Below are 26,634 nucleotides of genomic sequence, written 5' to 3'. Positions count from 1 at the left end.
AAGACTAAAAGTACGGAAGCCCATGAATGTCAAGAAAAGACAAACTAAAACAGAAAACATAAGCTGTCAATTCATTTTCTTCCAATTCAGCACTGCATGGAGGCTAACCATCATTATTAAATATATACAAATTTATTTTTATTTTATTTACAAGAAAGATATTTTATCTTTTAGTTTAGAAAGTCAAGCTTGTGACTTAATTACAATTTAGTTTTAAGTCAAAATTTAAAAAAACAAAAACATAAGAACAGTTATTGCCATGATTTTCTTGCCGTGATATATAAAAATCATGAACAAACGTCAAAGAAGTGGAAACTGAAAAAATATAATTTTTTCAGCACAACTTTGATTTTTTTTTTTTTTTATCAAAATGAGAGAAAATACCAGAATTTAAACAACGCACCGAATCATTTAATTATTTAAAAATAAAACTCATGCGTTGGGTCATAAAGCCAAAGTTAATTTCACTCTTTAACATTTTCATTATGACTTTGGACATGACCGAAAACGAGTAAACAAAAAAATAAAATCACGGCTAATCTTCATCCTAATTTTTTGTCTTACTGGCATTAACAGGCTTCCTTATATTTGTGCTTTTCTTCATCATCATTAAAGCATAAACACGGACCGAGTCGCTCTCACACCATCGAGCTGTATAAGAAACTCAGTTCAGCTCAACTCAAAGCTTCTTTACTTTTTCAACTGTTTATTCTAATTACTGTAATTTACTGGCTTCATTATTTATTCCGCCACATTTTCACCTCTCACATAATTTAGTGTCAAACTGTTTTACTCATTACATCTGAATGGTCTTAAAATCAGCCCTTGAATCATTGGTTAAAAGGTTTTATTTGACTAAAATTGACCAGAAAAATGACAATTTAAGGGAGAAAACATAAAAACAAAGAAGCAGGTGTGGATAACAGATGGACTGATGTATTAAAATCCAATAAAAGGTATAAATGTGTACAATATAAAACCAGTAATATGATCAAACATCAGCAGCTTCCTGGAGAAGCTGGCGTTTCTTTTTGTTTTGTTGACTGACAAAACCAAACTTTTTTTCCTGCATGCAACATCGAACACACTCGTACAGCTTCCAAACAAAACACCTGGAATGATTTTAAATTGATAAAAACACTAACTAACATGAACTTTACAGCGGTGGGGACGGAGGGTTGGGAATCCACCGGCCTCACTTAACCAAAAAAAGTCCCAGAAGAAGCCAACAGGGGGAGACAAAGTGCCGCTTCCCCCTCGGTTTACAGTACTCTGAATAAAACCACCCGGTGCTGCTCGGCTCGGACATTCGGGGCAGCTCGGTACAGTTCAGAGAGCGCACGAAGACTCCTGTCGGGGTTTAGTGTTGTGTGTAACAGCTTAGAATAGAAAAAGTGCTGCTCTGAGCGATAAGTGTGTGTACTCGTATCGTGAGAAATGACAGTTTAGTCTGAGGGTACTTCCTGCTCTCAGTGTCCTACTTGTGCAGATGTGCTCAACAGCTGGCGGCGACTAGACGATGTGAAAACTGAGCAGTTCGAAGAAGAGCACGAAGCAGAAAAAGCCTCAGTAATTATTAAAATAAATCCTCATCATTAACAAACAATAAGAACACTATGAAGTAGAATAACCAAACGTGCTTCCTGACGTCACATTTATGATTCTCAAAGCAAATCTAATGATATTAAAAGTCAAAAAGGAGTAAAATGCAGTTTTGATAAAAATAAAATGTTTGAATTAAATTAGATGAGGCCTCAGTTTAGTCAATCAGATGTGAAAGTCTGGAGAGAAACATCAGATTTTACATTTTACTACTATATATAAAATCCATACATTTCAAATCTTTAGACTCTGATGATTTAACGTCGGCTTGTTCCGTTATCGTGACTCCAGATAATCATGAAAAAAGGGTTTTTTTGTGTTCTTGTCTTTAATATTTTATCTCTGAGCTTCTGCTCTTCTTGAAGCACACGTTTAAAAAGGCGCAGCTTTTGTTTTGAAGGGGACCTTTGTCTGTTTCCTGTTTGTATTGTATTTTCTCATCATTTAAGGATACTGAAGTGATCAGAGGATGAGGGCGGGGTCAGCCGACACCTGAGCTCTGAGGGGGCGTGGCCTTTATCACATTCAAGATAAGGACAGAAATACATGAAGTCAAAAATGTGCTTTTAATCTTAAATATCAAAGTGACGCATGGATTTTAGAAACATTACTTTCCAAATCTAAAACTTCACTTTTTTATTTAAACATCCTACTTTATGTTCTGTACCTTTGACACATAAACCACAATAATTTATAGAAATAATGATCAAACTTTTTAAAGATAATTTTTATGCTGTGGTTTTACAGCAAAGTTTGACTTTTTTAACTTTGTGACTTTAATATTAAACTTTGGTTTTATGTGTTCAACAAGTCAAACATCCAGTTTCTGTATTAATTCGGACTTTTTTTAGTCGTGACCTTTAAGATCGTTTTGGTTCACTGCTTCATGATTATGTCTTATTAGAAGTGAATATTTATTGTAATATTTTTCCTGCTTTATTCTGTCTGGCAGTCGGCTGGGTCAAGTTTCCCCGTCGATAAGGTGGCGGCGGCGTGTTTATAATCGCACGGACACGTGTAACAAACGGGCATTTCTCACGATACGACTTCCACAATAAACTCTACTTCCTGCCGGGACCAAGCACTGCCTGCGTGCAGCGTTTTAGCCTCATTTAAGTGTTTTATAATAACGCATTTTCCACGAGCCCCCGAGGGCGCCGCAGACGTAGTGTAGCTCGCCGTGTTTCATTCATAACATACTGAGTAAAACAATAATAATGCTTTTCTGTCTAAAAACAACATGGAAGTATTCCTCTGCGCTCACACCTGTGCAGGTTCAGTTAGTGTCATTGACGATCACAATAACCATGTGCTCCTCGTCCAGGTTACCCACAGTCCTCTTGGCAGCCTGCAGGTACTGCTGCGAGAACTCGCCGGGCGGAAAGGCGTACAGCATGGCCCCCGGCGCGCCCTCCTTTACAGCGGGGAGGCTCACGACTCCAGCAGCTTCTTTGTTCCGCAGGTACGTCACCAGGTGACGGAGCAAGCGCACCTGCAGGCCCGGCTCGGGGGCGGGGGCCTGGCGGTCGACGGGGCCCTGGAGGGCCAGCAGGATGGCGAAGTTGTCCGGGCGGCCTAGTTTGATGCGGCGCGACACCTCGTCGAGCCGGGTCTGGTCCATGCGGAGCCGCTGGGCGATCTTTAGCTGGCTGGGCTGGTTCTGCAGCTTCGGGCTGTCCTTCATCACGGCGCTGAAGAACGCCGCCCCGCCCTCCAGCAGGTACAGGTCGGTGGGGAAACTACTGTTCTTCAAGGCGAAGAAGCCGTGCCACGTCTTGGAGAGCGCCGTCTGGGCGAACTCAGACAGCGTGCTCGGGGGGGAGGTGGTGTTGGTGTGGATGGCAGCGGGGGAGCCGGTGGTGATGATCTCGCTGTTTCGATGGTGGTGGTGGTTGTTGTTGTTGTTGTTGACGTGGTCGCTGGAGGACCTCTTGCTGTGGTGGCGGCCAGACGGGGGATCTTCTTCACTGGCAGCAGTGGCTGCGGTGGAGTGCCGCACCCCTCCGCCGCTGTCAGGGGAGTGGTCTCGTGGCTCCGTGGTGGAGTCCGGCGCTCTGACCCGAGCTCGGTCTGGGCTCGCATCAGGAGAGACGGTGCCTAGTGGACCGCGAACCCTGGACCTCACCCTCTCCTTCTCCCGCTCCTCCGTCTGCCTCTCAGCGGACACGCTCCTGCTCCGGCTTCTTCTCCGGCTCCTCCTCTCCTCCCGCTCCTTGAGCCAGCGCTCCCTACTCCTGCTGCGGCTCCTGGCTCCTCGCCCGCTCCTCCCGAACGCTTCCACGCCTGCCGTCCTCCTCTCCAGGCTTCGTGTGGGGCTGGTGGGGTAGTCTCTCTCCAGCAGGGCCCTCTCCCGCTCCCGGAGGGAGAGGAGGCTGTGAGAGGGCGGCGACAGGCGGTCCCTGGCCCCCCTCAGCTCCCGCTCCAGGCTGCGATGGCGGCTGTATGCCTCCCCGAGCAGGTCGTAGTGAGAGGGCAGCGCCACGGGAGGCTGGTAGCCAGGAGGAAACGGACGAGAGGGGCTCTCCTCCACTTTGGCGAAGTCCACCCTGAGGCGGCGCTCGGGGCCCCCCAGAGGAAAGCCCCTCATCTGTGTGCAGGCGGCCTGAGCGGCGTCCAGACTCTCGTACTGAATGTAAGCAAAGCTGTCCCCCTTCACATAGTCTATGTTCCTAATGCTTCCGAAACGGTCAAACTCCCGAGCCAGGGCGGCCAGAGAGTTCCCGGGCCCCAGCCCGCCCACCCACAGCCGGGTGGTGGGGTTGGCTTTGCCATAGCCAATTTTTATGGGGTTGCCTCCGATCAGCCGCCCCTGCATGGCTACTTTGGCCCTGTGCGCCATGTCCAGATTTTGAAACTTCACAAAAGCGTAAGCCCCGCCCTGCCCACGTGAAGGACGTTTAATCACCACATCCTCTATGATGCCATACTTGTCAAAGCCCCTCCTGAGTTCGGCCTCTGTGACGTTACCGTCCAGGTTTCCAATAAACAGGTTGCTGGTGGCCCTCTGGTCGTCCTCAGGTTTTAAATCCTCCACCACGGGCATGGGGGGGAAGCCGTAGGGCCGACCCCGCTCATCCAGCATGCCGTAATAATCCAGCAGCCTCTCCCTCTCCCGGCTCAGGCCCAGCTGCTCCAGGGCGTAGTGGCGGGCCCGGAGGTCCCTGATGTTGCTCACGCCGGGCACGGGAGGGGACAGGGAACGCTGTCGGTACGGGTAGGGCGCGTGCACAGGTAAATACCCGACGTCGGGCGGCGTGGCGCTCCGCCTCCTCACGTACATGGGTTCGATTTTAAGCTGCCGATCTCCCAGCACTAACCTGGAGGACTTGGCGTGCCGGGCCTCCTTGGCGTCCTCCGGGTGTCGGAAATTGACGTAGGCGATCCGGCCCAGCTCGGGGGTGTGCGACAGCTTCACGCTGACGTCCCCGAACTTCTTAAACTCGTGGAATAGCGCGTCCTCCACGTCCTCGTCTGACACCTGCGAGCCCAGGTTGCTGATGAGGAGCGTCTTGTACTCCAGCGTGCCCGGGCGGGAGGCTGGAAGCTCGGCCGCGGCGGTGCGGAGGGGCGGCCGGCCGAGCAGGCTGAGTTCGTGCCGGTGGTGGAGCTCCAGGGCGGTAGCCCGCTCCTCCCGGAGCCGCGGCTTCTCCCGCTCGCGGCTGCGGCTCCGGCGGTGGTATCCCCGGCTGTCTGCCAGCAGCAGGGCCAGCGGTGGGGGCGGCGGTGGAACCTCCTCTCTCCGCGCACTCTCCCGCTCCCGTATCCGCTTGGCGGCGGCCCTGGACGGGCTCGCCTCTCTCCCGGCCTGCCGCTTCATTTTCAAAGGATGATGGAGCTCAAACTTTTCGGAGCCTGCGATGGGAATCCGGGCCCGGGCAGCGAAGTCCAGGCCTGTTAGCGACGCTGAGGCTGCAGACGGCAGCTACGGCAAACACACGCTTCTCCCCGGGCCGCTGGGTGACCGCACACACGCCGAGAAACGAGCACAAAGTCGGTTAAAAACATATCAGCGTCGGAGGGTCTGCACCAGCGCCGCCATCTTGGACAATAGGAATGTGCGCGTTCCCTCTGGAGGGCGGAGACGTGATGACGCAACCGTGGCGGACGTCATGACGCCGGACGCGTTATTATGGAATACAAAGTCGGGGCTAATTTTATCCTGCTGTAAACTGCACTTCTTACATATTTATTGGATTTTATATTTAATTTTCTCTCTTCTCCACTAAGCAATTACAACATTCATGAGTATCACTAAAAATGGCGATTCTTTGTGGCCAATACTTTATATCATTCATGCACCTTTATTTCTCTGCTTTGTTGCTTGTTGGGATGTGCACAAGATCTTTGTTCTGTAATTTTCTGTTTGAAATAAAGACATTTTGGGGGGTAATTTTGCAGCGTATTCCCAAATATCCAGGAGTGATACAGGGAGTAGTAGTTCATAGCTAATGAGAGACATGCTTTCATGTTTTAAACTAAGTCAGTGGAAAGTGTTCGATCATGCTCAGGAGAGAAGAACAAACTCATGTTTTTCTGCTCGTGACTGGTTTTCCTCCAGCTTCCTTCCAAAGGCAGGCATTAGGCTTTTTCAGAAGCAGCGGTGTGGAGTGTGAGACGTAGACAAAGTGCTACACAGGTGTGAGTGCATCACAGAGAGCAGGGCCTGGAGCTTTTCATATTTTAATGAAAAAGTAGAATAGTACAGTTGTAACAAATGACACTGCCTTACATGAAAAGTCACTGTGAGACAACAGCATATTTTAAGTTTTCATTTTTCATATGAAGCATCACACACAGCTTTTATCACCACCTTTAGCTACAGGTCATCCGTTTATGTCACAAACAAAACAAGTTTCATCCAGCGTCCATCGAGACGCCGCCGCAGTCCAGAGTGGAGGGGCAGTTCAGTTCCACCACATGTGAGAGAGAACACGGTAAATGGTTGTTTCCCAACGTTTAGGGACCACGAACACATGAAGTGTCTGAGTGAGCGACATCAAAGGTGGATGTAAAAAAGTCAGAAACTGTATTTATTTATTAGAAATTGAAGAGAAAAAACCCTTAAATATTATCCTTAATAAAGTTTCCTGCTTTGCTGACAGTCACCCACACTTGTCATCGGTGGTTTGAAGTTTTGTGCTAATCTTTTTCCAAGAGCCGTGAAGTCCAGCGCCGCACTCGACCCGGGGCCACTCGTAAATCCTAACAAACCCGAGCGGCAAGCACAAATGATCCAAACAGCGCAGTAGAAGTGGGAACGTTCCAGGGAAAAGCAGGGTTTTTTCTGTACTTGACACCAGAGAGGATGGTGGAGGAGGGAGGGGCCTGAACCGTCATTTTAACCTGAGGGAGGCGGAGCTTTCTCACTGGCCGAGAAGGTGACGGGACGATTCTGCAGAGACCTTCAATCTAACGAGAACAGAAACAAACTGCAGCTTTCCTGAAACAGATCACGGCAGGGTGGAGCTGAACAAACACTCAGTATGTCAGGATCACCCACAAGTCTCAGTACATCCACCCGTCCTGCAGTCACCATGGAAACAGCGGAGCTCATGTCAGAGGGGATCTGTGGGAGGAGCTTCTCCGACCAGAAACTTTAAACGTCTCCTCAGGAAAACTTCCAGGTGACATCATCTCCCCGTGTTCTCCTCCTCTCCGCCACATGAGCCTAGCTCTGGTATCTTTTCTGTATCTGAGTATTTTCCCCAATTTAAAGGAAACGCCGCTCTGAGCACCTGTTTGGGAACCAATACGATGGCAACGATCAGGAGATCCAAACCCAATCATCTTATTTTAGTCTGGATTTATTATTTTTTGACATTTAGACAAATGAAAAGTAGCCGAATTCTCCATCAGCAGCTCCTGTTTTGATCTTCACATAAATGTACAGGTAACTCGTTACAGGTTTCTCCATGTTTGGCTCCTCGGTCACTCCAGGCTCCTCTTACTGTTTGAATTTCCCTCATCACGGCTCAGTCGCACACACTTAGAATTTATAAACATCCGAGTCAATGTGGTGAAGAAAACTGGAGGTCTTATTTAGGCAGTCACTGTGAAGATTATTAACTACAGCTGCTGCTGGCTCTCCCTCACTTAGAAGTACAGATCAGGACTACGCTAACATCTATACTTCTGAAACTGCCTCTTCAAATATTAAAAAAAACAAAACAAGCATGCCCAACAAAACTCCCGCTCCGCCTTCTTCTCTGCGCTGGATTGCAGTCTGATCAGAGTCCATATATTTATGTTTTTACAGGTCTGTCCGTGCGTTGGCGGCTGCCGGCGCGTACTTGGGCATCAGCTCTGTGATTTTGCGGATGAAGTCGGACTTTTCAGCGCAGCCCTTGCACGACTCGCCCCACTCCTCCAGGATCTTCTTCAGGTCCTTCACTTTAAGCTTTTTCAGGTCCACTGAGGTCAGGTCCAACTGTTTATCTGCAAGGAAAGCAAGAAAAAAAATCAATAAGACTGAAATAATCAGAGCACGGCTGATTCATGTGGATTCATGAGTCCACGTGTTGTCTACGAGCAGCTGCGCCGTCTCTGTGAGCGACAGTTTATTCACGTCAGCCGTTTTTAAATCATCTCAGACACTCACCGCTCTTATTTTGAAGGGTCGGTACTCATCGATCAGCCACAGTTAAATTGATGATTTCATGTATCAAACAAAGGTATTTTCTTAAAGCTGGTTTATAAATAAAATATAATTCTATAAATAATACACCAGCTAAGCTACTATTATTGTTTTTTATTATTATTGTTGACTTCCTGAACTGTGGGGCTCAACCGTTTGTTAGGCGAGAAGATCCGCACTCTTCCCTCCTCACCGTATTTCAGCTCACAGATCTGGCCGTCCTTCTTCTTGAGCTTCTCGCAGATCTTCTCCACGGGGACGTGGTAGCTGAGCGGTTTGGAAACCTCATTGATCATCTTGGTTGCCGCGTCACTCGTTGCACCGATGTAGTAACACTGAACACAGAACAGGGAGGAGAAATCAAAAAGTTAAAGACGAATGAAACACGAGCGGCTTCGGTCACTCTGCTGGATTCTGCTGCGTCACGTGCTAAAATAGAAAACGTCTGCTTCAAACGGTTCATCATAAGAGTCCATTTACAAAAACCAAACACAGGAATGTCTCTGTCCCAGGGAGCAGCGCTGCACCCCCTAGTGGTGGCAAGCTGCCCAAACACAACATGACTGAACTCAAACATTTTCATATAAACTGCGATCACATTCACTTACACCAGGGGTGTCCAAACTCCGGCCCGCGGACCAACTGCGGCCCGTGATCCATTTTTAATTGGCCCGCAAGTAATTTCATAAATAGAATAGAATATGGCCACACTTCAACTTTTGCTTGAGTGTATTGCACTTCTTAGTTTTAACACCAGGGGGAGCTGCTGTTGATCAAGGCAGTTGCTCCACCAAAAAGGACATCACAGAAGAAATTTACCCCCAAGTTACTAAACATGGCAGAACCAAAGAAGCGAAAAGTAGAAAAGTGAGTGCAGAACATTTCAGACACGGTGGGAGAGTGAAGATTTCTTCAAAGAACTCAAGGGGAAGCGTGTCTGTTTGATCTGCACTGAAACTGTGGCAGTTATGAAAGAGGATAATGTACGACGTCATTATGAAACCAAACATCAGGCTTATGCATCCGACACTGGTGCTGAGCCAGAGCAGAAATTAAAGCAAAGCGTAGCTCTCCTGCAGGGTCAGCAGCAGTATTTATTTCGTGCTCAAAAAGTCCAGGAAAAGGCTCCAATAGCGAGCTGTGAGGTCGCCCAACTCATCGCGAGACATGGCGAGCCTTTTTCAGATGGAGACCTCATAAAACACGGCCTCATTAAAGTCACCGAAATAATGAGCCCGGAAAAAGTGCAGGACTTCAACAACGTCAGCGTGTCCAGAAATCCAGTCGTGCGACGCACTGGAGACTCGTCAGCCAACATTAAACTGCAGCTGTCTGATGAAGCTGCGCTTTTGATTTTTACTCCATTGCATGCGATGAGAGCACCGATGCCACAGACGCCGCACAGCTGCTATTTTTTTGCGGGGAGTGGACGAGAGCACGAGCGCTTTAAAAATATATTCCACAGTACCCGTGTGTTAATAAGCATGCATGTGCACATGCTTCAAATATCAATAATACGCATGAGTCTTGTCACTACTCTGCTTTTGTGCACCACTTTCTTATATGCGTTTTTCTTGTTAACACGCAGAGTACACACCGCTGTGCACAGCGCACGCACACGTAGTCAGCTGATCTCATCTGATGCAGATCTGCTCCTTGATCAAGAAACATTTGTCCGGATTTTTGGCACGAGTGGCGTCGGATCAGCACCGCAGCTGGACGGCCCGATTTACATACCCAGCGCAGCTGATACTCACCAGAAGAATTTACTAAAATGATGCACTCCTGTTATTAAGTCCAGTTCAGTTTGTTAATGTCGATAATGGTTTCAAACGAACGTTCATAGGTGTGTTGCTGAGCCTAATAACTTAAACAACAAACTTGAAATGTACCCGTCCCATCTTTATTGGTTTTTCTCTGTGCTGTAAATCTTCTGTCTAAGAAGAAATGTGAGGCTGTTGTGAGAACGAGCTGCCAAAGCTTTTTCTGAATAAATCAATAAAGATCCATTTATGGAAAGCTGTGATGAAGGCAGTTTTGTCTTTAATTATATTCAACAATATAACATATTCGACCACTTTTAAGTGATTTTTCTAACTTTAATACACTAAAGTTAAGGTTATATATCTAATTTCTAGTAAGTGGCCCAGACCCTCCTATATTTTTATGTATGTGGCCCTCAGTGAAAAAAGTTTGGACACCCCTGACTTGCACTGTCTGGGTGTTTAAACAGGAGAAAACTAGTCTGAAAGTCAGAAAACCAGCAAAAAAGATTCAGCTCACAGACACTTTCCACATCAGAGAGCTGCAGGTGCTGATCCTGACACCCGGGCTGTGGCAGGTGACATCAAACCATGGTGATAAAATTTGAATAATTCGTTTAACTGACCAGGATTATGGTTGTGGGGGGAGGGGGGGCATTTAATCACACTCATTCCTGTAGCTTGTACTGCAAAACCTTAGAGGACCATCTGCCTCCATCTCGGCACATCCTCCTTCACTACATCCATGAATCTTTAACATTTCCACCATCCCTCCTCTGCACAAACCATCTCAGCCTCGCCTCTCTAACATTTCATCTCCTCACTCTCATTCACACACACCTGTTCTGACATGTTGAATCTCCAGCTCAGGTTCATTTTAATCGATCCAACCACCTCCAGCTTCCAGAAACATGTAAACGCGTTTTACTCACAAAGCGATTTTCTTTGCCTTTGGTGTCTTTGCAGCTCGCCGTGAGCGCCTTCTCGATGTCTGCGCTGTTAAACTTTACATCCTTGTCCTTCAGCGACTGATAAAACTTCCCCAGGAAGGTCACGCACACTGAAACAGGAAAACAAAAGTCAACTCGACGAGCGGTTAAATCTTTGTGTAGAAAGAAAAACAAAAGCCAGTCACAACAAAGTCCCTCATCTTATTAAATATGTAGTACCGTACAATCTATATATAGATTAGATTTTCCTTTATTTAAAAAATAATTAGGATGTTTAAAATGTGACGACTTCTTATTCATTTTTTCCCTCATTGAATAAAAACTGAATTTGACACTTTGTCAGATAAAAACTTAGATTTATGTTTTTCACAAACAGTCTGTCATCATACAGAAATGACAACGGACGTACGGAGCCGTCTGCAACCTGAAAGAGTAACTGAAAGCAGCAGAGATTTACGATAGAAACAACTTATTCCATATCAGGAATGAAGGAGAACAACTAGATGCAAATACTGACACTCGCAGACTTTCTGAAAAGACCCTGCGCACTAGGGCTGAACGATATATCGCATTTGCGATAATATCGCGACATGATCAAGTGCAATTTTCTAACCGCAAAGGCTGCAATTATACTCTGGACATGTCCAAATTCATGGGCTGCATCCTCCTGAGGCCGCATTTGTAGACCGATTACGTCACAGCGACGCGCCGAAGGCTGTCCAAATTACTACCATATCCCAGAATTCATAGCGCGGCCCAGCCAAACTCCAGTTTCCAGCAATGGCGGCCGCTACTAAGTTTTAAAATTACTCATACTAATCTTTCTGGGTCACAAAATAAACTTTTAACATATTTTCAGGCGAGAAAGTAGTTGTGTAAACATCAAATATCTGCTCGGTTTATCAAGATATCCCATATTTGCAAAAGTGCTTCGACGTTTTCAGAGGCGTCTGCTACCCACCAGCTCGACAGCTAGCCGGGAGCTCGAGGGTTACTGATGCGGCCGAGAACGGCACAACTCCCGGCACATCATTTTCAGATCACCGCGGAGTTTCGCTGCTCGGGTTAAACGTAATATATAAGTCACTTAGACAACCTAAAAATGTTATTGTTGGGCTTTTTTCAGTGTTTTGTTTGTTCGTGAGTAAATCGGTTTGGCTGAGATTAAAGTTATTAGATTAGATAAAATAAAACTTTATTAATCCCCCGGGTGGGTTCCTCCTTGGTTTTCACACAGCTGACTAAACGTCAAACAGAAAACTTATTAAACAGAAGTATGAGACAGTCGAGAATTTACACCAGTGTCTGGTTATATTTTAGTTAGCAAGAAGCAGACGGCCGAGTTTATTAAACTCCACCGAGACAGCGGTGACGCTAATCAGAACTAGACCGTCCAATTTCACGCCTTTAAACTTTAAAGGCGTGTTTGTGTGTGTGTTTATACAATTGCTATTATGTTTGCACTTTATGTGTAATGTTACTGACTGCAGAGATCAGTAAGATGTGTGTATTTTTTATTTATTAGTTTTATTTATTTAATATTATTTTTTAATTGAATGACTGTCTAGTAGTTCACAGATGTTGAAAAACTGAGTGTGGTAAAGCCACTGATTTTGTTTATGTATATTTCTGCAATCTGCACATTGTACTGACTTTCATTTTAATGTTTACACCAGGGTTCCTTGTCAGCACTTTAAGCTCAGATGTTTGTAAGCTAAAAATAAACTATTGTGTATGTTCAAATATACTGTTGTGATTGAAGAAGTTAAATAAAAATGTCAGTCATCAATTCATGCATCACCTCATGTCATCATAACAGAGGTCTGTCTTCCAGGAAAGAACAGTTTAAAATTAATGTAATATAGTATTGGCCATACTATATGATGTATTGCTTGTCTTTGTTTAATAATACAGAAGACAAAGACCTTAAAAAATAATCGCATATCGCATCGCAATCGCAATATTGGGGCAAAAAAAAATCGCAATTAGATTATTTTCCATAATCATTCAGCCCTACTGCGCACTTTAATTGGAATTTGCTGGGAGACTGAAAGTTAAATTCAACAGTCAGTGAGAAATAAAACCTGCATGTCTAGAATATCCAGTCAGAGCTGATTAAAACACAAATAAGGTTTAAAAGAGCTTATTTTATTTAAGTTAGACCACCACCAGACCTCAGGATGATTCCCACTGGTGGGTCAAAAAGTGATTTCCAGTATTTAAACTACTGTAAATGACTTGTTGGCCTACAACCTCTGAACCATATGTCAAACACACCTCTCCTGATAGAAACAGAGATGGCATGCTATTTTAAGCCAGAAGGAATATTTCTGTCATGGGTAGAAGCTCCATCAGTCTCTGTCAAAGCGACTCTAATATATTCTTTATTTATAAATGTAAAACTCTCATTGACATTAAAAAGAGAGATGAAGCCAAGAGGGCAGCAGGAAGTAGAACAAATGTAACATAACAGTTATATTGAGATAGTTTAAGTGGCCAAGAAGGACTGGCTTGTTTATAATGTGGAACAGTATGTACAATAGTTATAAAGTCATAATGATACCTGCAAAACACTTCATTTTATTTTATATCCAACCTATTGGCACATCCTGTTGATGCTGACTATTTATAAATATGAGCAAAGATATTAGACTTAAAAAAAACTCACTTTGTGGCACAAACTGGGGTCCTGATAGGCCCCTGACTTTAAGGCTCGTTGGTTTTTACACTTCATTTACATGTTCTCAAACACGTGGTCACTTTTTAAGGTGATTTCCAACCTGGCTACAACAGCCAATCCAACCATTTCACAGGTGAAGCTTCAGACTTTTACATCCTGATGTTTGATTCTGTGTCAGCCTGCAGATATCCCGTCTGTGGCTCGCGCTCACAGGATGCTGCCAGGTGTGTCTGCAGGTGAGTTTTGGTTTACTGGAAGTGATGAAGCTCGTTATTCTGGTAACACGGGAACATTAGCTCTGGATGCTTCCTCCCCCCTCTTTTTGGAATAGTGACACCCCTGTAAACACCAGCTCCGCTCCCTTCGCCACGGTAACCCTGGCAGTGGACTTTAGACCGCTTTCGGGTGGAGGTCTTTGAAAAGTTGTTGAACCCTGGTCGCTGTAGCTAAGCTAACTGAAGCTAGCACACGGACCTACCTTCACAGTCTCCTTCCTTCAAGGCTTCGGAGGAACCCGGCACGAGAGCGAGGGCGAGCGCCACCGACAACCCGCTCAAACACAACATTTCTGCGAGGATAAACACTCAGAATGCCGCCCGGTTAACCGCTGTTGGACAGGGAGACTCCGCACTCATGGACCGCAGCCGCTTCTGCACAGACGCCGGTAAAGTGAACGATCAGTGTGGTCTTTCCGGCGCCACGTCACGCTACGCCAGCACCTCATTGGTCGAGAAGTCCGACTCGTTCCGGAGTCCTCCACGCATTCGTCTCTGATTGGACGGAAACAGAGCATTCCGGGGACAGCGTCCAGTTGGCGCCGGCTGATTGGTCCACACCCTCACCGTGCTCCCATAATGTATGTCAGCGGAAGGCGACTAGTGGCCCGTTATGGAGGACAAACAATGCCACATTTACGAATAAATACACAACTAGCTTTATAAAAACGACATTGTTAGTGTAAAGGGACAATCACAATACCGTTATCTTACTTTAGGAAATAAATAAATAAATTACAAAACAGCCTGACAAAAATGAAACTGGTGAAATATAGAGACACATTTTGATTTCATCATTTTTATTATGAAAGTTTGTATTTAAGATTTTCATTGTTAGTCTTGACATTTATCCAAGTATTTATTAGTCTATTTATATCATTTTTCATCCTCCATGGCTCAGATGTATCTGTGATATTAAATCCCAGTTTACATCTTCTATTTTATGATTAAAAATATGATGAAACTCTTCTGTTGGGCAGAATCGGGTAAGCATAGAAAGTAATCTCTCCTACAACAAAATACTGGCCCAACCCAGTTTTAGCCAGAGGCAAAATTGTAGTGCAAAAGCTGCGGTTTGGTTGCAGGTAGGTCAGAGAAAAATGAAAAATGAATGGCTTGGTAAATGGCCTGTATTTGTATAGCGCTTTACTAGTCCCTAAGGACCCCAAAGCGCTTTACACAACCTGTCATCCACCCATTCACACACTGGCTTCATCAACAGTTCACAGCGTTTACTGTTTACAGTCAGAGACTGTGTTCTGAGAGCTTCCTGATATAAACATGGCTTTTTACCTGGCTATATCACCTTGGTAACACAGTAATACATCACCTGGTCTGGAGCGAGGTAGGTTCATTTCTATCTTAAAATCAACTGAAAGTGCCACATTTTCCCTGATTGGTACAGCAGCTCAAACTGTGCCTCACACTGTCACTGGAGATTACATGTATTATTTTGGTGAAGCAGGAAATATAGAATGTTTTTATAGTTTACTCACACAGACTATCTATTCAATCAGATAAATTTCCCTTTAATCTGTGACAGAAGCATTTTTCACGTTTGCGTTTTTAGACTGTGGGACTTTTAAATGGATCCAGCTTAAACTCTAATGTGAGGCTGGAGTTAAATTGTTTTAGTGTGCCAAAACACACGTTTAGCATTTTTATGGAACAATAATTTGTCATATTGCTGCAGTGTTGCATTTACTGTTACTTTTATTATGTTCTTTATAGATTTTAGACACCATTTTATCATGATATAACTTATCACTCAAGCAGGTGACACTCATGGGGATCAATTTGTGCACAAGACACGGGAAACGCCCCTTTTTTGTGAGCGTGCCCAGAGCCTAAAGCAGAGAGCATGGTTTAAGAGACAGTTGTTGATAACTGCCATCTGTGACTGTGACTGGGGCTTCAGGGTTTGTGTTGAAATTATTTTATTACTCCCTGTAAACTCCGTGCGAGCATGTTAGAAAAATCTCTGATTAGCTTCATTGACACGAGTGAAGACGACGAATTCTCCATTTTTTACTTCTTTATTGAGTGAAATTAAATCCAGACGGGCGACTCCTGAGGTCGCCACAAACACCAAAAACAGAATCACACTTGGCATGACAAGTTCGCGTGTTCCTGTCTTCTGCAAGACCCAGCACCAGGAGCTTTGGCAACTTCATTTGTAAACCGAAAACAAACAAAGAAAGAAAAGTGATCCACAGGGCACAAAGAGAAAGGCGAAACTAAAGCGAAACAGCTGGCTGTGACGAGTTTCTGTCAGATTTAGTAAAAATCACAGAAAGACAAACAGAAACATTAAACGTGGGTTAGTCTATTCTGTGGCCATCAGCCACAACATTAAAGCCGCCTGCCTGACACGGTCTGCACACCTACTGACAGTCAGGCTCCAAAATACGACAGCTTCTGGTTATCAGAGTTACTGGATACGAAGCATCTTTAAACAAATCTGAGAGAGCGTGCTATCAAAACACGTTGGATTCAAATATAATCCACTTCAACACGTTTGAAGCGCAGTCGAAGGCTCTGGGCCTCATTTCTGGATTATTTTTGTCACATTAATCTCACCGTCTTGTAGTTAGTATCAATTTTTTTCCTACATTTGTAGGTATGTGTCCTTTCACTCACCCGAAGAAAAAAGAAAGACAAAAAAAAAAGTTGCATTTTTATAACTTAATGATTTTTCTAACATTCAAAAGTCACACCCTCCCCTACTGCAGGCACAGCGGGCAGCCGTGCACCTCTGGTTGTGGGTTTACAGGCTGACACTGTGTCACTGACCCACTAAACCAAACTTATACTGAATTTATGACAATTATTCAGAATAACGTTTAATCTTCATGCAAATTTATGAGAATTTCATGAGAAAAACAGCAACCTGTCTCTGTGCATTAGCCCTGTGACAGACCTGCCTCTGGCCCTATGTCAGCTGAAAAGCCTCCAGCCCCCCGGCTCCACCTCCAGAAAGGTGGGTTAAAGTTAACGCTAGCAGAGCGCTAGCAGGATGTGCTTGGACCAGCTTTGAAACGGCAGCCTGTGGCCCCCGGGGCTGGTTCCTATGGGCTCAGGGGCCTCTGTGAATTGGGCTCCCACAGACCCTCGATCGGGCCAGGAGCTGTTTTGTTTTGCTGCTGTAACAGAGCGTGGGAATATAACAGACGTGGATTAACAGAACATCACAACTTAACATGTGGATCTCACCTATGAGTGGTTCTAATGTTGTGGCCAACCTTTGTCCATTTAAATGAAACTTTTATTCCTAACTCTTCCTTCTACTAGCACCTTTCCTACTTTCCTCCAAGGCCAACTTTTCTCTCATCGACAGAAAAAAATACCCTTGTTACCGTCTTATCATTTTCCTTATCTGACATAATAATAGTGGTAATAATAAATCTGACTCTAAGTGTACATCATCTCGGCCATGTGCGACATCTTTTTGGGGATGTATAAATAATACTCCATGTAGCCAGAAAGGTCCTCTATTGTGATGTCATCCACGTAGGCGCGCGCCTGCTCTGAGCAGGAGCGAGGGGAGCCTGACGACAGCGCCGGAGACGCCGCCGCGTTACAGCTGAGAGTTCTGGATGCTTCCTCGCTGCTCGGCAGGCTCCTCTCACACTCCGATATGACGTTGCGGAGCCCCGTGAAGGAGTAGACTTCCACACCGTGCCACCCTTGATGATGGCACTGACACTCGACCCCCTGCTTGCCGTCCTCTTGAGACTCTGAGCTGCTTCTCTGGGCACAGGAACAGGCGGCGTGGGGACCCTCGGCAGACCTGCCACTGTGGAGTTCGGACAGAGCTCGGAAGTCAGCAGCCTCTGCCGGTCTGGATCTCGGGGATGTTCCCGTTCGGGTTTCGCTGCTCTGCGGGCTGCTGTCCTCACTCGACTTTCCTCCGGCCAGCCCGGACGTAGCGGTGATGATAGTGGGGATCTCTTGTGAGGACTGTGGGGAAGCCACGCTTCTAATATGCGTCTCATAAGCAGCACAGGATCCAAAAACCAGAGTGGGGACATGCCCGGGTGAGCCTGGAGAGGAGTGCTCTTTTGGGACCGGGATGGCCACGGGCGAGGCAGCTAGTCCGTCTGCTGCCGGACGAGGTGGGGCAGGCTCAGGCGCGGCCAGGCGCTGGTGCTTCGGGCAACCACTAGGGGGCGACAGTGCAGACGCTCCGGAGGTGCTGCAGTAGGTGAACTTCGGTGGGTGGAGGATGGGCGACTTGGACCTGCGACGGCGCTGTGTTCTGGACGCTCCTCTGGAAGTTTTCCTCATGCAGCTAAAAGGACGAGAGAGAAAATCAAATATCACAAAGAAGAACTCCAAAATAAACACTCAACGAGAAAAGAGGCGTCACCTGAAAGACACAACACAAAGTCTGACCTTAGAAAAAACCCTCGCTCTTATTTTTCAGTCCAGATGTTTGCTGACCTCTGAGCTACAATTCCACCCAACCCCTGATGTCAGACAGACTTTTATCTCCATCAGCCTGGATCACAGCTAGCATCTGCAGTCCTGGTTCTGTTCTGAGGATCTGCTCTGAGATCAAGAGCCACTGTAACCAGAACCTGCAGCAGGCGGAGCGCCGGTGCCACTGGGCCGAGCTCACAGATGCTGCACATCAGAAGAAAGGCCACCAGCTGGAGAGGCAGCTGGTTACTGCTCTGTTAGTCAGTTTCATTTAATCATTTACTCTTTGCTGTAAAAACCAAAAAGTCACCAGTGTTGGAATATCACTGGCATGAATGAATACTTCTCCACAGACTGCCACATCTTAACATTCACAACCTTCACAGGTTGTTTTTAGAACAAAAAACAAAACAAAACACTAAACACGAGGGTTAGATCTCCTCCTCACGTGTTCACGTATTTATTAAACAAGCAAACAATGCCTGACTTAAACTTTATGACTCAGCTTAGAGTTTAAATAACCAGTTTAGCCTGTTTTTTTCCTATTGACGCTGAATAAAAACCATTACACTCCACTGGATTAGAACAGTTAAAGCATCCACCAGTTAAGAAAAGTCGAACCAGAGTGTCTGAGTCCTGAGGCTGTGTTTAGGATGGAACTGATAGAACGAAACGTGCCTCCTCTTCTTTTCTGACTCAGTGGAAAAAAGCTCACAATGATGGACACAAGTATCCACACTGTCTGTTCCTGTGATCGAGCGTCTCCCAGAGAATCAGCCTACCTGTGCCAGTTGTCTTTCGGGCAGCCGAGTTTGGGCTTCGCTCCGCTTGAGTCGAGACAAGCTCGCGATGTTGCTCTGGAAGTTACCGCCTCTGAAACACTCACAGCTCCGGGCAAACTGGAAGGAGAGAGGAAAGCAGAGTTACTGCCATGTGATTCGCTAAATAGACAAGGAGTCAAACAGGTGAACCTAATAAAGTGGCCTGTGGGGGTTTTAAATTTAAAAAAATCATTTTAAAATAAATTAAAAACTTTTTTTGGCCTGTGTTTACCTCTCAGCATCAACCCTCAGCTTTTTGAACGCCATCTGCAGCGTCTCCTCCTCACAGTCCTTCCCTCCTGCCTCCATGGTGGGAGGAGGCCGCTCTGACCAGCCACCCAGCTACAAAATAGAAACACACAACAGTGTTTTGCAGATGAAGCCACACAGGTAAGCGCGCATCACGGTTTCCTTCACAGAGATTCCAATTTTAATTAAAAGTCACATCTGTTATCAAGCGGCGCTGAGAATATGCTTCTTAGTGGGAGCAGCTGTTCAAAGAGTCAGTATAATGAAAACACTGGACGAGTAAACAATATCAGAAAATTAACTAGAACTAGTCTTTAATCAAATCACACACACACACACACACACACCATCACAGAAGATGAGAAAGACAAATAATTTCAGCTCCTTAAAGAGGCATTTCTGTGTTTTCTGAGTCAACATTTTTTTATTAATTTCCAAGTAAATTAAATATCAGACAGACCTAAGTGGTCATAAGAAGGTATTTTCTGCCTTTCTAAAAAAATTACCAACTACTACTCCAGTTATGAAAAAATTCAATTAAAAATAAAGGCCATATTCGCTGATCCAAGGAGCTAAAATCAATTCTAAAATAAACAATAAATCAACAAACACTGAACTTTTGAGATTGTTGATATGTTATTGATCGATCAGCTGGGCTATAGATAATCCAATCAGATCGGCAGACGTGATAAACGTGACAGCAAACTCGGAAAAAACACGACAGCAGGGGTTCCGTTTCTGAAGGAAATATGAGTGCTATCCACCGTTAACTGAGACATTACAACTAATAACTCAGAGATCACTCCACAATGACACGCAGAGTTCTGTGAATGAGTTTAGCAGGCCTCTAGTTAAAGACGAGCGGAGCCGCTGCCAATAAAAACACATTACTTGAGATAAACCGAATAAATGAAATGAAACGTGACACCGAGAGATTAATGCACGTCTGTCGAGCTTTCGCAGTAAAATTAGACTTAGTTAATGCCTGAAACGCTGAAAATCTCTGCATGTAAAGAGCGTGTTTTCAAACCTTTTGCACTAATGCTAGCAGGCTGCTAGGCTAACTAGCTAGTTCGGCATTGGAGGTCATATTAACTTCTGTTAAAATGCTTGCAACACCTCTAAAATACAGGAGGGCATACTTACGGTTCAGGATATCCCAGTCACGGTGAAGGGAGAGAGGTGCCCAGGGCATAGAGGGGCTTTTCCTCTGAACGGGCCCTCAGATGTTGGTTAGCCAGGTAGGCTATCCAGAGCTACGCTAAGCTAAGCTAGCTTCAGGGTCTGAACGTTTTTGAGCGACTCTTTCTCCGGGACAACGAGATCTGTTCCTTCGGGGGGAGAGTGAGCACGGACGGTTACATGGAACCGGACACGGATGAATACGAGCCGTGATGAACTAACGGAGATAACAGCGCAGACATTCGGACTCAGTTCGAGACGTTTCTCTGTCCTCGGCTTGTTTACAGTCGAACCGTCGCAGTGACTCTGCAACAACGCACCCGCTGACGTCACGCTCCCGACAGCGAGCTGACACCACTCTTCAAAATAAAACTATTTTATTTATAGAAAAAGTGTTCACCCTCATTTCTTTATATTTGCTTCCAGGGAGCCAGAGTGTATTTAAAGCTTCACAGCGCTCCAGCTTTATGATGGACGGTTAAGGCTCTTGTTTAGGCATTGGCTGCTTTTTACCCGCAAAGAAAGCTCCACAACACAATCTGGTACTTTCATTGTTGTAGTAACAGTTTTTATTATGCAGAGTATGTGTAAAGTAAACGGAGTTTCGGTAACAACAGGCCTGCAGATGTGCATCTGTACTCTCTGAATGCATCAATGAAAGCGACCACTGAGAGGCAGCCTCTGCTTTGGTTTCGCCGCCCGAACCGCAGCTCCGTATTTGCTCTCGGGGACTGCACAGTTGACTTTCTGCATGACCTGGGATTATTCATCTGGGTGTGTCATCTTCTGTTCAGCGCCCGGGTATGAAAAGGATCGTGAACTAAAGCAATCAAACCAGTTTTGGACCAAAGGAAACAAAAGGGGGGGAAACACAGCTGTTTTCAGGGCAGCCTGTTTGCAGTGATTTCACAATCTGTGGATTTCTCTCTCGTGTCGTCACTTACAGCGTGCAATAACACAGGCTGATAGTGTTTTTTTTTTTTTTTTGTGGTTGGTTTGTTTGTTTGTTTTTAAATCAGGAATTCACCGTCAGAGGGATAAATAATATCCTTAGCATATGAGTAACTTGGAAAAACAGAGGTTGTTATGATCAACATGGTAAAAAAGGAACAAAGTGCATTCACTCAAGCAGGATCACCTTTCTAAAAACCAGCCCGTGGGAACACAAACTTGTGTCTGGAAATGAGACTAATTTGTGGTGCGAGTCGGACTCTGAGGTTTGGGGAACAAAGATCGAGGCTGAAAGCTGCTGTGACCACAAACCAGCAAAGTCTGTAAACAACATGAACCAATGGCTGAAAACACTGCGACTGCCAAACCTGCAGCTCTTCACCGACTTTCAGAGCTACTGTACAGCCCCCATTCTCTCAGATTACACCGAGAAATAAAACATCGTATAGACCTGGTGTCATCCAGCTCCCAAGCAGCCTGTACAAACTAGAAATGAAGCCTCCAACATGCATTCTTATAAAGGCCAGCAGGGGGCGACTCGTGTGGAATCAGATTGTATGGGAATGTTTGGGAAAAGAAATCTATTTCTAACTTGACTTATGAGGATAATAAAGACTTTCCAGATGTGAGGTTATGGTTTTAAGTTCCAGTTTTGGGTTTAAATCAATACAATGTGAGACCAGTTTTGTAAACAAGTATGATTTGGGAAGTGTGCTGTTACCATAGTATAGTTTTGAAAATATAAACAGCACATTTATGCTGTTTATGTATATCTTTGTATAAATTATCTATGATTTGTTTTTAAATGATAAAATCTCTGGTGCACCGTGCTCAGCATCTCAGTCAAGTGTGATAAGAAATTAGATTAATTAGATTCATTTGTTGTTCTAAATTGCGCGTTATTGTGTGTCTCTCTGTGTTAGCCTGGCGACCTGTCCAGGGTGTATCCTGCCTCTCGACAGCAGGATCAGACTCCAGCCCCCCTGCGTCCCTGAATGGGATAAGTGAAATAAAATGCAGAGATGAATGAGATATAAACCTACTCTAGTAAGAACGTGACGCAGTGTTTTCATGATTTTCACAACTTCAAATTTTGAATTTTGTCTCTGTTAAGACTGGTCGTCAGGGAGACCCTGCAGATTATTACTGAATGTAAATGCTGGCTGAGTGAGTGTGCAGCATCCTCTGTTCATCAGTCACATTTCACTGTCTAATGGTCCTTCAGCTAGCCAGCCACACAATTTTAGTAGCATTAACCTGAGCAAGCATGCTACTGTTAGCTACCTAGCCGTAACTTTGCTACACTGCATGAGTCTGGTGATGGTTAGCTCGTAGCACTAACTCAATTCCATTTTATTTATATAGCATGTCTTCATGTTTTCATTTATGTTGGAAGTGATAGCAGAGCTGTACGTTTGAATTTTGTCAGAAATCTCTCAGTCAGAACATGCTATATCATGTTTAGGTGGAAGCTAGCGAGCTAACTCCCTGCTAACTTCTAACTCTGTTAAACATCATAAATCCTGTTTTCATGGATGCCTGCATGTTAAACTCAATTGTTACACCTGGTAAAGCAGCAACGCTGATCATTTTATTAAAGATGAAAGACTTTAGACAGTTTTTAACTCTCAGTGATGCTGCAGTGTTCGTTTGACTTTGGGATCTGAAGCGGAGTTTGGACCCGGAAACGGCTAACGACGGCAGACTTGAAGGCCAGATACTGTATGGCCCTGAGCTGAAACATCATTAAAATGGTGGGAAAAATGACACGATCGTACCCTCGTGCCTTCAACCCAGCGCAACACGCCAAGTTACGAACTTGAAAGGCGCACACCTGGATGCTGCACCACAAAGACTGTGTCCTGCGACACGTGTTGTGATATGAAAATTGGCTCGCTACTCCCACGACACAGGCGACACAGTGAGCATGACGGCAATGTTAAGGAACAATAAGAGTATTTTAAAGACGTATGTGGCATGATAGACTTCCTGTACGTGTCCTTAAATCAGTCTGTGAAGAAGAAGCTCCATCGTCTGTCCACAAGGTAAATGAACCTCTTCTTATGATGGTCATCTTTCATATACAGTCAGTGCTTTTTCAGTACAAAAAACATAAATTCAATTTACAAATGTATAAACAATAAAAGTGAAAAAATGTTTAGTGATTTATTCAAACACATACAGACATTTGTCTTTAACAAACATTTAAAAAGTGTTTTGAAGTTTCTTGCATAGTAGAAAAATAAAATGAGATTTAAACACTGTGTGTGTGTGTGTGTGTGTGTTTGTAGGTGTGTCTGTGTCTGTGTGTGTGTGTGTGTGTGTGTGTGTGCAGGTGTGTGTATGTGTGTGTGTGTGTGTGTTTGTAGGTGTGTCTGTGTCTGTGTGTGTGTATGCAGGTGTGTGTGTGTGCAGGTGTGTGTATGTGTCTGTGTGTGTGTGTGTGTGTGTGTGTGTGTGTGTGTGTGTGTGTGCAGGTGTGTGTGTGTGTCTGTGTGTGTGTGTGTGTGTGTGTGTGTGTGTGCAGGTGTGTGTGTGTGTGTGTGTGTGTGACTTTTCCCGTCAGTGACTCTGCACCTGTTGCATTAGTTTCTCAAAGTTTACAGCCTTAAACATGAGAGCAGCGTTTGCTCTGCAGCAGTTACAGTCGGCGGGTTTTCACAGAGCAGAGACAGGAAGTCTGACTGTAAACGCTGACAGCCTGATGTCTGTGGCTGCTGCTCCGGTTTTCTCACTAAGACAACGAGGGGGAACTCCACACAGAAGCCCACCGTCGTGCAAACATCCTCTAAGTCAAACCTCACCGATCAGAAGCAGCCAGGATCTTGTCTTCCTCTGTGATGTAGCTGCAGCACTTAAAGAAATAAACTCACGAACGGCACAGGCGGAATTTTTCTCAGCAAAAAGGTGAAAACCACACAGAGACCATCAAAGACGCGCTTCATACTCTCCGCTGCTTTCTAGAAACATCCTTCTTCAGAAGCAGCTCAGAGTGAATCTCATTTATGAGAACGGAGGGGAAAGTACTCCGACCCTGCTGAAAGTGAAAGATGCTGAATTAAAGAACATTTTGCAGTCGTACTTTGAGTCGGAAACTTTTGGTGCCAGCTGTGCTGCACACCGCAAACTGGCTGCACTAAGCATCAAAATGGAGCAGTTCACTGCAGTTATTTGGCAGGTACACAAACATCCAAGATACAAGTACAAAAACAGAATAGTAGAAACACACACACACCTTTGTCTTTGTGTGTGTAAAGATAAAGATAAGATAAAGATTCCTCTATTGTCACTGTGCTCGGGCGCTGTACAGTGAAACTGGAGCAGAGCTTATGTTTCAGCAGACTAACATACAGGATATAATAAATATAGCAAGTATAAAAGTGTAAATACACACAAACACAATCCTGCTAAAAATGTGGCAGCACGGTGGCACGGTGGTTAGCACTGTTGCCGCACAGCAAGAAGGTCCTGAGTTCAATTCCACCATCAGGCCGGGGTCTTTCTGTGTGGAGTTTGCATGTTCTCCCCATGTTTGCGTGGGTTCTCTCCGGGTACTCCGGCTTCCTCCCACCGTCCAAAGACATGCAGCTTGTGGGGATAGGTTAATTGGATAATCCAAATTGCCACTAGGTGTGAATGGTTGTCTGTCCCTGTGTGTTGGCCCTGCGACAGACTGGCGACCTGTCCAGGGTGTACCCCGCCTTTCGCCCTATGACAGCTGGGATAGGCTCCAGCGACCCTGAAAAGGATAAGCGAATGGATGGATGGATATTACACTGGTTGAAGGCAGCAGCAGCACATTCACTAACCCGACCAGTATGAGTCCAGCAAAGCCCAGTCCTGCTGTGCATACACTGTATATAAAAGATGGACGTGGCTATCACACTTTCGCCTGTTGGTTTTGGAAACAGAGAGGGTCAAGTGCTAAGTTACACCCACCTGTTATACCTGTATTAGGCCACGCCCCAAATGCAGATTTGAATACAATTTAAAGAGGTCAGTTACAAAAGCCTTCTGCACCCGTACAGCTGTGTATCAGGCTGTAAACATGTTTATTTCTGCTGTAAAGCGTTAACATGGGGACCGACTCACTGCTGGTCTCACCCTGCAGGCAGGAAACAAATACTGAAAAAGTTCCTTCATGTTTACTTTAGATTCTGTTTAGTTTTGGCAAAAATAACATCCTGAAGGAGACATTTGGATGTCGTCAAGTCATAAAAATGTAAAATAATACAGAAGAAGCAGTTACAAAGTCTTTCATCTTTAATCTAGAGTCGTTGATATAATCACTTCGATTAACCACACCTGCAGGTCTGAACTTTTTCTTTGGCTGATTTCCCAAAGCTGAGTAAAACTGAGAGAGTAGAGAGTCGACTTCACCCGAGAGGAATCTCGAGCGATCGCTCTGTCACGTTCTCTGCTCACGATTAATTCAGTCGCGTATGTGCCCGTACCTGATGATCTAACCTTTTGACCTTTTCAAGTCTTTATTTGATCGATGTTCTGCCAAACATGTGGACATCTGGCGTTTACTCGGGACGCGTTTCACAACCGGTTCGCTCAACAATCAGGATAAAAATATGAAACAAACTCTTGAAAACTTCTTTCAGGTCTTTGGATGAGGGCTGAGCTCTTTTCCATTATGCAAACATCTTTCTTTGCTGCTGTTGGCCTCAGTCCGGGGCCTGTAGAGGGCCGCACAGAGCCTGGGACAAACTGTTAAAGCTAGCTGCATAAACACTTTGATTGGCTCGCCCATCTTTGGGTAACTGCTGCTGGTTTTTCATCAGTCGTTGCACAAATAAACTGATTTAGGAAGCAAACATACTGAGAAAAAAACATCTGCTGACGAGGCTGTTCATTTAGATTCCTGTGACAGCTGCAGCCATCTTTTATCTTGTCTGCGTGCAAGATTAAACTGGTTTAACAAGAAAACTGTTGCGAGTCCTACATAAGAATCATAATGCAGCAGGTGCAGCAGCCGAGCTTTAATAAATCAGCGATGTTTCCCTGCAGGGGACTGGATCTTTAAATGGGCTGTGACTGATGGAACAAAGGAATCAGAAAAGTTTAGAAAAATCATAATTAAATATAATCTGCAGCCT

The 26,634-nt window shown here is 45.0% G+C and overlaps 3 protein-coding genes across 3 annotated transcripts; all 3 read right to left on the bottom strand.

Moving 5' to 3' along the window:
• Nucleotides 1–830: 830 nt before the first annotated feature.
• On the bottom strand, nucleotides 831–5,679 carry rbm15b (RNA binding motif protein 15B). Its single transcript, XM_085457815.1, has one exon. It carries the CDS (start codon nucleotides 5,417–5,419, stop codon nucleotides 2,879–2,881), a length of 2,541 nt encoding a protein of 846 aa, XP_085313941.1. The 5' UTR covers nucleotides 5,420–5,679; the 3' UTR covers nucleotides 831–2,878.
• Nucleotides 5,680–6,269: 590 nt separating this feature from the next.
• Nucleotides 6,270–14,343, bottom strand: manf (mesencephalic astrocyte-derived neurotrophic factor). Its single transcript, XM_085457817.1, has 4 exons — nucleotides 14,108–14,343; nucleotides 10,932–11,059; nucleotides 8,430–8,571; nucleotides 6,270–8,037 (listed from the first exon to the last, which is right to left on the bottom strand). The coding sequence occupies exons 1-4, from the start codon at nucleotides 14,193–14,195 to the stop codon at nucleotides 7,853–7,855; spliced, it is 543 nt and encodes a 180-aa protein (XP_085313943.1). The 5' UTR covers nucleotides 14,196–14,343; the 3' UTR covers nucleotides 6,270–7,852.
• Nucleotides 14,344–15,921: 1,578 nt separating this feature from the next.
• On the bottom strand, nucleotides 15,922–20,920 carry oser1 (oxidative stress responsive serine-rich 1). The gene is made up of 4 exons (XM_085457816.1): nucleotides 20,543–20,920; nucleotides 19,380–19,489; nucleotides 19,109–19,225; nucleotides 15,922–18,195 (listed from the first exon to the last, which is right to left on the bottom strand). Exons 2-4 carry the CDS (start codon nucleotides 19,454–19,456, stop codon nucleotides 17,316–17,318), a joined length of 1,074 nt encoding a protein of 357 aa, XP_085313942.1. The 5' UTR covers nucleotides 19,457–19,489; nucleotides 20,543–20,920; the 3' UTR covers nucleotides 15,922–17,315.
• Nucleotides 20,921–26,634: the final 5,714 nt, after the last annotated feature.

Source organism: Copadichromis virginalis, linkage group LG5 (assembly GCF_057382275.1).
Source record: "Copadichromis virginalis isolate Kocher_CV1m ecotype Utaka linkage group LG5, C_Virginalis_male_GT1.1, whole genome shotgun sequence".
NCBI lineage: Eukaryota > Metazoa > Chordata > Actinopteri > Cichliformes > Cichlidae > Copadichromis > Copadichromis virginalis.
Note: the sequence above shows the minus strand (reverse complement) of the source record. Positions and strands in the feature narration are given on the sequence as shown.

What these genes read in the sequence shown, in the direction of transcription:
- oser1 (XM_085457816.1), bottom strand. Translation starts at nt 19,456, where the DNA reads ATGGAGGCAGGAGGGAAGGACTGTGAGGAGGAGACGCTGCAGATGGCG. An exon ending in CTGAGGGTTGATGCTGAGAG is followed by an intron (nt 19,226 to 19,379) that starts GTAAACACAGGC and finishes CTCTCCTTCCAG; the next exon opens with TTTGCCCGGAGCTGTGAGTG. An exon ending in CCGAAAGACAACTGGCACAG is followed by an intron (nt 18,196 to 19,108) that starts GTAGGCTGATTC and finishes TCGTCCTTTTAG; the next exon opens with CTGCATGAGGAAAACTTCCA.
- rbm15b (XM_085457815.1), bottom strand. Translation starts at nt 5,419, where the DNA reads ATGAAGCGGCAGGCCGGGAGAGAGGCGAGCCCGTCCAGGGCCGCCGCC.
- manf (XM_085457817.1), bottom strand. Translation starts at nt 14,195, where the DNA reads ATGTTGTGTTTGAGCGGGTTGTCGGTGGCGCTCGCCCTCGCTCTCGTG. An exon ending in GAAGGAAGGAGACTGTGAAG is followed by an intron (nt 11,060 to 14,107) that starts GTAGGTCCGTGT and finishes TTCCTGTTTCAG; the next exon opens with TGTGCGTGACCTTCCTGGGG. An exon ending in GATCTGTGAGCTGAAATACG is followed by an intron (nt 8,038 to 8,429) that starts GTGAGGAGGGAA and finishes CTTTCCTTGCAG; the next exon opens with ATAAACAGTTGGACCTGACC.